General features: G+C 47.5%; 1 protein-coding gene across 2 annotated transcripts in view; it reads right to left on the reverse strand.

Annotated features, from left to right (window-relative positions):
- Window positions 1-3,687: 3,687 nt before the first annotated feature.
- Pdss2 (decaprenyl diphosphate synthase subunit 2) overlaps window positions 3,688-12,235 on the reverse strand; it is a 229,523-nt gene continuing 220,975 nt past the window's right edge. For both annotated transcript variants that reach the window (XM_028894931.2, XM_028894930.2), the window contains one exon: window positions 3,688-4,504. In XM_028894931.2, coding sequence (XP_028750764.1) covers window positions 4,346-4,504 — 159 coding nt within the window. In that variant the 3' untranslated portion in view covers window positions 3,688-4,345. The remainder of the gene's footprint in view (window positions 4,505-12,235) is intronic.

A 12,235-nucleotide genomic window follows, 5' to 3' on the forward strand; every position in this document is an offset into this window, starting at 1 on the left:
TAAAAACTCTCTACCCCTGGGCTCACTGCCTCTGCATCTCCCTCCATCTGCCTGGTGGTGGCCCAGGTTGAATCTGACAACAAAAAGACCCTTATGTGCTTGCATCAGAAACCAGCTCCTCGGTCCCTGGAGGTTTCGAGAAATGGGTGCAACACAGAAACTACCAGTTTCCCGCCTCACTTAATCTCTTGCTCTCTTTTGTGGTGCTGGGAATCAAATACAGGGCCTTGCTCATGCTAAACAAGTGCTCTGCCAGGGGGGTCACCTAAGCCCTGGGCCCCAAAATCTCCTATGTTGTGCTTTTTGTTTGGATTTGGTTTTCTTTTTTGAGTCAGGGTGTGGTGGGCAGCCATTCCAACCTTGATCTGGAAGTTCCAACCCCCACTGAGGCTTCGGTAACTGTCATGCCTACAAGGCAGGGCTGAGAGAGGACGCTGAAGACCTGAGATCCGGGTGCACCGTCTCTTTTGGTTCCTGAACCCTGGATGCTGGAGGTAGACCGAGCAGAGTTCTCCAGAGAACACCGCTGGCCCGCACTACATCTTCCCTAGACCCTGTGACCTACCTATCCCTTCATTTGTAAGTTACGCCACTAAATAAACCTTCCTTTTAACTATGTGGAGTGGCCTTAATAATTTCACTAATATCAGGTTCTTATATAGTCCAGGCTAGCTTCACATTTTCTGTGTAGCTAAGGATGACCTTGCGCTTCTGATCCTCCTGCCTCCACCTCCTGAGAGCTAAGATTGCAGCATGTGCCCCCACACAGGCAGTACTGGGCACCAAACCAAGGACTTCATGTAAGCTGCCTATGTCCCCAGCCCTAAACCTTCTTTCAAATTCTTCAGTTTAGGGATAGAGAGATGGCTGGGGGTTAAGAGTACTTACTGGATTTAACCCTGCCCCCACATGGCATTCATGGTGGTCTGAAACTCCAGTTCCAAGGGCACCAGTGCCCTCTTCTCGTCTCCATGGGCACCAAACAGGCAGGTGCCACACAAACATATCTGCAGCCAAAATACTCATGCAGGCAAAACAAAATGAAACAATCTTCAATTTGAAAAGTTTGCTTTTGGGCCAAGAAGATGGCTCAGCAGGTGAAGTCACTTGCTTCTCAAGGCAGGTGACCTAAATTCAATCCCAAGAACCCATGTAAAAATGAAAGGAAGCTGGGCGGTGGTGGCGCACGCCTTTAACCCCAGCACTCAGGAGGCAGAGCCAGGCGAATCTCTGTGAGTTCGAGGCCAGCCTGGTCTACAGAGTGAGTTCCAGGAAAGGCGCAAAGCTACACAGAGAAACCCTGTCTTGAAAAACCAGAAAAAAAAAGAAAGAAAAAAAAAAAAAAAAAAAGAAAAAAGGAAAGGCTGGGTGGTGTAGCAAAGCCCTTGAGTCCCAGCACTGGGAGGCAGGGGCAGGAGGATCTCTGTGAAGTCATTTCAAGAGGGTGGTGCAGAGAGGGACTTCATGTTTGCTTCAAAAATCGTCCCACAAGGCTGGCACTGGTCCGGATGTACGGACTCAGTCACCAACAGCCTGCTGTGAGTTAACTGGAAGGTTTTTTAGAGATAGTCTATGTAACATTCATTGATTGGCTGGAACTCGCTGTGTAGACCAGGCTGGTCTAGTTACTGGGATCCGCCTGCCTCTGCCTCCTGAGTGCTGAGATTAAACCTCGCCCGGCAAGGAGGTTTTTTCCTAAAGCTGGAGGAAGACAAACAGCAAAGAGAAGGGTTTTAGGCACAGGAAGAAAGGAGCATGTACGGCCAGTAAAGAAGAGAGTGGGGATTTCAGAACAGGATGCGGGGTTGGGAAGCTGGCTCAGCAGGGAAGGGCATTTTGTTGTTGCAAGTTTGAGAAGCTGGGTTCCTAGTCCAGCACTCCTGTAAATAGCTGGCTATGTTCAGGGACGTGTCTGTAACTCCAGTGTGTTACACTGGCGCGGGGGGGGGGGGGGGGGGGGGATATGCTGGGAGACAGGTGGGTCGCAGTGCATGTAGATAGCACTTGGGAGATGGAGCCAGGGATATCAGGAGCTCAAGGCCAGTTTGTGATACAGGAGACGCCATTTTTTTTTTTTTTTAAAGGAGGGGACAGAACAGAGATCATAGAAAGCAGAAAGGTGGGTGTCGAACAAGAATCCAGCATGTCACCTAAGGCAGATGGAATGGTAGGTTACATGTGAGGCAGCTGGGTCAGAAGCTCACCATTTAGCTCCCCGTCTTCTGTCAGAGGCGCTCAGGGTTCCCCTTTCCTCCTCTGGATCTTCTTTCTGCAGCACGTTTACTAGATGGTCAGAAACGCTAACTTTTATTTGTTTATTTATTTTTTCTTTCAGACAGGATCTATTTAGTTCAAGCTGGCCTTTGAACTCACTCTGTAGCCTAGCCAGGCTGCCTCAGCCTCCCAAAGTGCTGGGTTCCAGGTGCGGCCACTCCAGGGTGACACAAACTCACAAAGTCAAGCAAACCTGGGAGGGACTACTTTGTTTAAGCTCACTGTATAGAGGGGGACATTGAGTGATTGAGGAGTGACTTTTGAAAGGCCACACAGTGAACTAGATCTGAGGCATGGCGCGGCTCCCTGTCTTGTGTAGCTACCCAGCAGCATCCAGACTCCTCCTTGTGGGAAGTTAATGATTAGAACCCAGCCAGAGCTATAGTATTGGAGCCCTAGTTACTAATTAAGCCAAGTTCTCCGAGAAGAGCCATTTCGAACAGAGTGGAATGCTCTATGGCAATCTAAGGACTACAGAACAAGGTAGTGTGTAAGCCGTTCAATTATCATGGAGCCCACTCATCATACCTTAGCCTCTGTAGGTCCCATTTTCTCCTCACTGCATGCCACATGCCGGGTCTGGACGAAGCTTTTGGGAGGAGGATCAACTCAAATAACTTCCCCTAGTGTTTGAGTGAGGTGGGTAATACAATCTGCTACTGTGTTTGCTGTCTCCAGATAGGGCTGTAATTACACCACACAAGCAGGGAGGCAGCCGAGTCTCGGTGGAGATCATTTATGTAAACTCAGCCCTCTTGTCAGCGGCATCCTCACATTGCATTGTGCAAACCACAGAAACCAGCTCCCGTGAACCTCGCCGAGGCAGTGTCCGATTGCAGCCTGTGTGATTTCTTCTGTTCTTTCTGCAACTCTGGGTCTGTGGCTCAAGACCAAACAGTGACATTCTGAGGTTAAAACAGAACTCCCAACCAATGAAGTCCCACCACAATCATTACATTCCTGAACGCTGTAAAAACCAGAGGTAGTCTCTAAATCAGTGTCATAAGTCAATACACTGTATTTGAAATTAAAACATTGGCCTTTGAAATGTGTCGTGCTTGTTTTTTTTTTTTGAGACAGGGTTTCTCTATGTAGCTTTGAAGCCTTTCCTGGAACTCACTCTGTAGACCAGGCTGGCCTTGAACTCACAGAGGTCCGCCTGCCTCTGCCTCTCAGTGCTGGGATTAAAGGCGTGTGCCACCACCACCTAGCTGTCTTGCTTATTTTTGAGACAAGGTTTCTCTGTAGCCCTGGTTGTCCAACAACTCACTCTGTAGACCAGGTTGGCCTCAAGCTCAGAGATCCACCTGCTTCTGCCTCCCAAGAGTTGAGATTAAAGGCGTGTGCCACCAGGCTAGGCTTGAAATGTGTCCTAGACTTGATCTTTAAGAAAGAAAGGCAGACAATTTCTGATACAATTGAATCAACACTTGGCAACATTTTAATACCCAACTTAAAGTATTTGGCAACTTTTTAACATTTTCCTCACCTCTCCCAAACCCGATAAAAACCACAATGCACAAGCCTCTCACATTATACCCACAGAGACATGATTTTGAGACTGCAGCCACGCCTATTTTCCCTTAACTCGTAGAACGATTCTTTACTCCAATGGACTGGACTGGTCATCAGGTTTTGATGTGTCCTCCCTGGCTGGCATCCAGTGTTTCTCTTGACACCTGCAGCCTCCAGCTTGCTCTGTCCTCTTCAGAAGGAAAACCACAGCCATCGCCCTGGCGCCATCCCTGGCTTGGTCCAATCAATAAGGGCTTATTTCCTGTCCATTTGCTGAGGTCACAGGAGTGAGTCTCATTAATTATTTCTGTTGCTGCAGCCTCAAGTGTGCTCTGGCGTGACAAGTGAAAACTGTGTGACCTTTTTTCCTTCTCATTTTGTTTGTAGTGGTTCCAAAAAGATAGATTCATTAAGTAACCGAGATAAAAGAACAGGAAAAAAAATACTTACGTTTTAAAAATCATTAACATCTTAGTTATTTCATCACAAAGCTCTCCTGTCCACCCCATTCTCTGGGATTTCAGCTAAGGAACAATAGTGTCTTTTTAATTTGGTGTCATGAAAATCTGGTCACAGCAAACACAATGTTTTCTAAAGCTGATCTGGCCTCTGAGGGAGGGAAGCTCTCCAGGGCCTCCAGGGCCTTGTTTCCATGGTAACGACACAGGTCAATAGCTGAAGTCACACCTTTGCCAGCTTTGATTGTTTCTCGCAACTGTTAAGAAATAAAAGCACAATAAGTCAGTTTTTGGTGGTGCAGCGAGGACTACAATTTAGCTGGGCTATGTGCTGGGAACAAAGAAAGGACAGACGTGAATCCAGTGTTTCTGCACGGAGGAAAAAGGCCATCATTCCAGGTCATCTCAGCACCGTCCCTAAGGCTGCAGGAGTGAGCTCCAGGGCAGCACCTAGGCTGCAGTCAGCCCCACCACATCTCCTCCCACACCCACCCCTTGATCTGCTGAGAGGGCCATCCGTGCTGGGAGGGCAGGAGAAGGCCAAGGGGGACTTCTCTGGCATTTGGAATTCAGCAGCCCGGTGTTTCATTCCAGGAAGCCTCCTCTAACATCTTCATGCAAATTTAGATTAAAACAGTAACAGACAACAACCAAAACCTCATGTTAACACAGTAATCGAAACGAAAATTCAAGGAAGACATCTATTATTAAATCTGACTATGACTTATTTAAAACAAAAAAACTCTACTTGGAAAGAATGAAACAAAGCATTTTTGTAAAGAATAAAATAAGCTCTCGTGCCGGGCGGTGGTGGCGCACGCCTTTAATCCCAGCACTCGGGAGGCAGAGCCAGGTGGATCTCTGTGAGTTCGAGGCCAGCCTGGGCTACCAAGTGAGTTCCAGGAAAGGCGCAAAGCTACACAGAGAAACCTTGTCTCGAAAAACAAAAACAAAAACAAAAACAAAAAAAAAAAAAAAAAAAAAACAAAAAAAAAGCTCTCACTACCCAACAAACTGACTTCCAATTTCTCTCTGTGACTGTAAGAAGGACCAAGGCTGAGGAGGAGTGGCACTCACCCTTAATCCCAGCACTTGGAAGGCAGAAGCAGGTGGATTTCTGGGAGTTAGAGGCCAGCCTGGACTGCATGGCCAAACCCTATTTCAAAAACCAACCAACCAACCAACAAAAAACAAAAAGAGGGGTGTAGATCTGGCCCAGCGTGTGCTGTTCCTCAGAGGACCTAGGTTCAGTTGCCGGCACTATGCGGGCAGCTCCCAACAGCTGTACTCCAGCTCCAGGGGATCTGGCTTCCACAGGCAATGGCCCTCCTGAGTACAGACCCATACACATAACTAATGATAAAAAATCTTAAGAGAATCAAACAGAATGATTACGACTTAGGGCTGGAAAAGGCTCCCTCTGTTGTCCTTCAATTACTATGCTCCAGTGTGATAGTCTTATCAGTGAACTCTTGGAAGGCATCTCTCATTCCTGCAGTCAGGCACCAGGCAGCCCAGGCTAGCTTACCAGAGGCTGAATCCTAGAGCCTGGGTGGGGCCAGGAACAAGACTCCATCTATGAGTCATGGAAGATGCATGCTACTTATGGCTGCAGCAAGGAACTGCCCTTGTGAATTCCTCTAGGGCTTTCCCTCTGGCACTGGGGACAGCCACATAGCAGAGATACTCTTCAGCCTGGATACCTGAGTCACAGCAGGGAGTGCTGCATGTCTCTCCTGCCTGGGACAGATGTGGACATTTTCTTTTTGTTTTTTTGAGACAGGGTTTCTCTGTGTAGCCCTGGCTGTCCTGTTACTCACTCTGTAGACCAGGCTGGCCTGGAACTCAGACAGGCCTACCTCTGCCTCCTTGAGTGCGGGGATTAAAAGCGCGTGCCACCACGGCTCGGCTCTGATGTGGACATTTCCACTGATGCCCTCCTCATGGGCCCTCATGCATGCAGCTCCGTTGGAGCTCTGATTTATGCTTCATTCTTTTCTACTGTGCTACTGGGGAATCTCATCAGCCCCCAGCTAGGTTATATTTCACAATTACCTCCTAAAGAGCTTTCCCAAACCATCCTGCACTCCCATACTCCATCCACCACGCCACATTGGCAAGAAGATTTGCAATTTCTACTATACTGCAAATACAGTCTTGTCTAAAATCTGTTGCTACCTTCTGACGGCCTTAGCAGTCCAAGCTGTTCCAGGAGAATGTCAGTCCTTTTCCAGTCTTGCTCTACCCAGCTTCATTTTCTCCCGTCATGCCTTTGCTCATGCGTTAAGGGGAATAACTTGCATTTTCCAGAGCTGACATACCGGCTCTCCTGGGGTCATCTTTCCATGTGTAGTAAGCCCCCCAGATCTCACTTGGATGGAAGGCCCTCTGCTCTAGGATGACGGCACTAGGAGTTAGCTGCTCTTCTTCCTCTATGCTTCCAGATTATCCTGTGTACTCCTGGAGCACAGTATTATTACAGTGTTGTGTTCTCATTTTCTCATTACTCACTGACTTCCTTGTGAGACTTTAAGCTACATACTGCATAATTCATGAAACAGGAATAAAAACTATATGCTGGCTTATTATTCTAATTATACAATCAAGAGGTCAGAGGTCCAGAGAAACTCGGTGACTCAGGATAATGGATGGAACGTAGCAAAGCTGAGATCAGAGGTCACATTTTTAATTTTCAGTTTTTCTTACACCGTGAGCACATGCACCCGTGTGTGTGTGTGTGTGCGTGTGTGTGTGTGTGCGTGTGCGTGTGTGTGTGTGTGTGTGTGTGTGTGTGTATGTGTGTGTATCCACCAAATCATGGATGATGAGATCAGGCTCTCTCCTTCTACCTTTACGTGGATTCTGGGGGTCAAACTCATACCAAGCTTGTGCAGCAAGTGCCTTTACCTTCTAAGCCCTTTCACTTTTTGGGGGGGCAGGGGGCAATATTACTTTGCCTGTCCTACTCACTACAGTCCCTGTCTGCCTTACACTTCAGCCTCTCCCAAGAGGTGGGATTACAAGCACGTACCACCACGCACCTCGGAGGCTGCATTCTCTGATGCCGTATTCTCCAGAGCCACTACTAAACTTCAGATTCTGGGCACCCACACCGAGAGTATTCCAGCCTAGGTTTCCCTAGTTCCCCGCCAATGGCAGAGTGCACAGTCAGCTTCAAGTTTCTGTTGTAGCTTTGCCGTTTGAGGGAAGCCCCTCAACTGTTCTCAGCTCCAAGTGAAGATGGCATCAGTTCCTCGGGGGAGGGTTAGGGGCTTCCTGAGAGAGCACAGATCACCGCGTGGTGTAAGTCACTTTTCAGCTCAGCCTCTTTAGCTCTCCTCCGAGGCCTCAGCTGTTGTGGCCTAGGCCATTCCCCCTAATCAGATCAGATCTGTTTGGGTTTGACACACACAGGAACCTCAAAGGCAGCTGGACTCAGATCCTGAAAACACTTAGTAGGTAGAGTATGCCACCATTCTTTATCGGCAATCTCCTTGGACCTTAATGGACAAGTCAATATTTTAAATTCTAGGCTGGCAACTGCAGGCCTGTGGATATCTACAATAATTATGCTGAGTTTCTAAGAACTCAAGGAGCACCTACTGCATGCAAGAGTGGAATGATCCTTTTCTGCTCATGGATCAGGAGCTAATTGAAGAGAAACCGAAACGCAGCAACACCAAGGCACTAATGTGGAGTATAGGTGCAGGACAGCTAACCAGGAGGGACTCCAGAAAGCCTTGCAGAGTGGGCTTGGATGAGCAGGGGCAGGGGCAGGGGCAGCAAGAGGACTGCAGGGAGAGAGGGAGAGAGGGCGGCAGAGGGCGGCAGGCAGGGTGTGCGGGAAGGGACGCAGCTGAGGAGGGCACAGCTTGCAGAATCAGAGTCAGGGGACCCAGGGCAGCTCTGAACCAGGCTAAGACGTTTGTAATTCTTCTTCTTTTCTTCTTCTTCTTCTTCTTCTTCTTCTTCTTCTTCTTCTTCTTCTTCTTCTTCTTCTTCTTCTTCTTCTTCTTCTTCATCTTCTTCTTCATCTTCTCCTCCTCCTCCTCCTCCTCCTTCTTTTTTGAGACAGGGTTTCTCTGTGTAGCTTTGCGCCTTTCCTGGAGCTCACTTGGTAGCCCAGGCTGGCCTCGAACTCACAGAGATCCACCTGGCTCTGCCTCCTGAGTGCTGGGATTAAAGGCGTGCGCCACCAATGCCCGGCTTCTTCTTCTTTTAAATATAGAATATTTGAGAGCTACAATGCTGTGTGTGGTAGGTACTGCATCCCTGTAATCCAAGCATCCTAGCACTTTGAAGTTGGAAACAGGAGGATCAGGAGTTCAAGGCCATGTAAGAGGGGGGACGGAGGGAGGGAGAAAGGGAGAGGGGGAGAGAGAGAGAGACAGAAAAGAAGAGGGGGGAGAGAGAGAGAGAGGGAGAGAAGCTGCAGGCAGTGGTATGCTTGTAAATTAGCCCTCCATGCAGCATTTGAAGATTTCTGTGGTATACTATGTCTATCGTGGTTGATTTCAAGCTGCCATGGGGCATGGGGTCACAAAATTCTTAAATATTTAATAATCACCATTAGGACTGGGCTTGGGCACACCCTGGGCAGCAGGGCGCTTCGCCCTGGTTTTCACTTGTGTCTCCAAAGAACGTTCGTTCACATAACCACAACACTGCGATCCCACAGCAGAGCTAGCTAGCAACATCTTCAAAATCATTGTACTAGTTACTATTACTGTGTGTGTATGTGAGAGGGAACACTGGCCCGCGCATGCCACGCTGTGAATGTGGGGACCAGAGGACAGTTTCAGGACTTGCTTCTCTTCTTGCTTCATGGGCTCTGGAAATGAAACTGGTTCTCAGGCTTCCAACAAGTGCTTTTACCTGCTGAGGCCCTTGCCAGCCCTGAGAGTGAACTAGAACAGTTAGATAATTCTGTTATCTTGGCTTTAGTTCTTGTCTTAGCCTCAGCCCAGTATTTTTAACTAAAAAGAAAACGTGTGTGGGTTTTCTGTCTGCATGTACCACGCTCATGCAGCGCCCGAGGAGGCCAGAAAAGGGTGTGGATCTCCCAGAACTGGACTCACAGACAGTTGTGAGCTGCCGTGTGGGTGCTGGGAGTTGAACCCAGAACCTCTGGAAGAGTAGCCAGTGCTTTTAACTGCTGAGCTGTCTCTCCAGCTCAGCCTAATGAGTTTTGAATGAAATAAAGAAATAAAAAAGGAAGGACATGACTGCTCCTAGGTTTGGTGGAGGAGAAAGTTTATTACAGATATGAGGGAGAGCACAGCCAGAGGCAGGGACATCTGGGAGAGTCCAGGGTGAATATGGCACTGACCTAGGCCATTTGAGGAGAAGGGGGACGGGAGAGGAACCACTGACCAAGACGGGTGGCCTGGGCCAAGAGACTGGCATAGCCAAAATGGCTGATTTATATAGGGGCCAGAGGAGCTGGGGGGAGAGAAGCCCACAGGCTGGAGAGAAAGTTCAGGGTAGGGGGTGGGTACCCTAGTCAGGAAGGCCTTGTGAGGGATGCAGGGAGACCCTGGAGCCAGCATCTGCTTTGATATGTTAATGGATACTTCCATCCATTTGTCCCAGGTTTGAGACCTAAAAGTTTTCAGCCTTTTTTTTTTTTTTCAAATGATGATCAAAGTTCACATATTACATTTGTCTGCAATGACATTTTTGGCTTTTCTTTGCTTGTTTTGAGATAGGCTCTTACTAAGTAGCCTCTGGCTGGAAAGATCCTCTTGCCTTTGCCTCCCATTGCTGGAATTACAGGCATGTACCACCATGCTCAATTCTGGAACAACATTTTAGTATCTTTATTATTTGATCCTTGTCTGTTTTTCTTTTTCCTTTGGAGACAGAGTTTTGTTATGCATCCTTGTGTGTGAGCTAGTTTTGTGTCAACTTGAACAAGCTAAGTTGTCTGGGGAGAGGACCCTCAGTTGATATACCGCCTCCATCCAGATGCCCGTAAGAGCTCTGTAGGACACTGTCTTGATTAATGATTGACGTGGGTGGCTCAGTGGTGATGCTGCCCTGGAGAGGGTGGTTTGAGTGGTATAAGCAGCAGGCTGACATGAGCAAGCCAGAAAACAGCGTTCTTTCATAGCTTCTGCTTCAGTTCCTGCTTCCAGGTTCCTGTCCTGAGTTTCTGCCCTGACTTCCCTCAGTGACAGCATGTGACCTGAGTTGTAAGAAATAAACCCTTTCCTCTCCAAGCCGTTTTTGGTCATCACAGTAATAGAAACCCTAACTAAGCAAGGCTGTCCTGAAACTTGCTATGTAGTCAAGGCAGGCCTTGAACTTCTCCTAGTGCTCTTGCCTCTGTCTTCTGGGTACCAGATTATAGGCGTGGGGACACTGTGCCCAACGACACAGTCATTTAAAAAGAAACAGGCTATGCTGTAGATTATTTTTAAAATAATTTATTTTTATTTTCTGTGCATTGGTGGCCTGCATGTGTGTCTGTGTGAGGGGTCAGATCCTGGAGTTACAGACACTTGTCAGCTGCCATGTGGGTGCTGGGAACTGAACCTGGGTCTTTTGGAAGAGCAGTCAGTCGTTGCTGTAAAATATTTTTATGTTGCCAGGCGGTGGTGGCGCACACCTTTAACCCCAGCACTCGGGAGGCAGATCTCTGTGAGTTCGAGGCCAGCCTGATCTACAGAGTGAGTTCCAGGACAGGCACGAAAACTACATGGAGAAACCCTGTCTCAAAAAAAAAAAAAAAAAAAAAAAAAACAAAAAAAAAAAACAAAAACAAAAAAAAAAAAGAATTTTTATGTTGTAAGATATTTTGTGAATTTTATTTTACTTTTGAGACAGAGTCTCATGTAGTCTAGGCTGGCCACCAACTCACTGTGTAGCCAAGGATAATCCTTGAGCTTCTGACCTCCCTGTCTTTACCTTCTGAGTGCAGGGATTACAGGCCTATGTGCCACCTGCCTCCTTTATTGAGCCCAGGGATTCATATATGCTAGGCAACTGTTCTTTCAACTGAACTACACCTCTAACCCTTCTGTGAACTTTACCGAAACAGGTTCAACTGAATATTTGATGGTAGCTATAGAGCATTTAATCTTGTAGTCTGGTAGACCACTTTCCCTAGAATGTTCAAAGCCTTAAATTTCATTCCCCCCAGAGCCCAAGGGTGGAATGGCAGAACTAACTCTCAAAAGGTGTCCTCTGATCACAACACATAAACCCTGGCACACATATGCCACACACACATCACAATAGATAGTGTAACATTATGGGTAAAATGTTCTTTGAAAAGATACATTAATTTGAGCTTTAAAAAGCTGATAAGATTCACATAGGCAACTTTAAAAAACCAATGTGGGCACATGCTTTTAATCTTAGCACTCAGGAGGTAACAGGACCAGGCTGGTCTGCATAGCAAGCTACAGGTCAGCCAGGACTACACAGTGAGAGCCCGTCTTAGAAAAGAAAGAAAGGACCAGATGCCACTAGACGTGGTGGTTCACAGCTGTAATCCCAGCATGCCGGTATGTCTGTCTGTCTGTCTGTCTGTCTGTCTGTCTGTCTGTCTGTCTCTCTCTCTCTCTCACACACACACACACACACACACACACACACACACTCTGTAGGTGCCAAGGTCCCACTCACAAAGATGGAGTTAAAACCTGAGAAACACTTCCTAGATCACCCCCTGTTGTAGAATATTATTTTAAGGTGTGTTACTTTTGTTTATGCTGCATTTGTTTAACTCTGTGGAACTGTGTTACTGTGCCTGTCTAAAACACCGGATGGTCTAATAAAGAGCTAAATGGCCAATAGTGAGGCAGGAGAAAGGATAGGCGGGGCTGGCAGACAGAAGAAATAGAAGGAGAAATCTGAGAGGAAAGAAGAAATGAGAAAGGAAGGAGGAGGACTCCAGGGGCCAGCCACCCAGCCATGGAGTAAGAGTGAAAGTAAAATATACAGATGTAAGAAAAGGAAGAAGCCCAGAGGCAAAACACAGA

Source organism: Peromyscus leucopus, chromosome 8a (assembly GCF_004664715.2).
Source record: "Peromyscus leucopus breed LL Stock chromosome 8a, UCI_PerLeu_2.1, whole genome shotgun sequence".
In the NCBI taxonomy this organism is placed as follows: Eukaryota; Metazoa; Chordata; class Mammalia; order Rodentia; family Cricetidae; genus Peromyscus; species Peromyscus leucopus.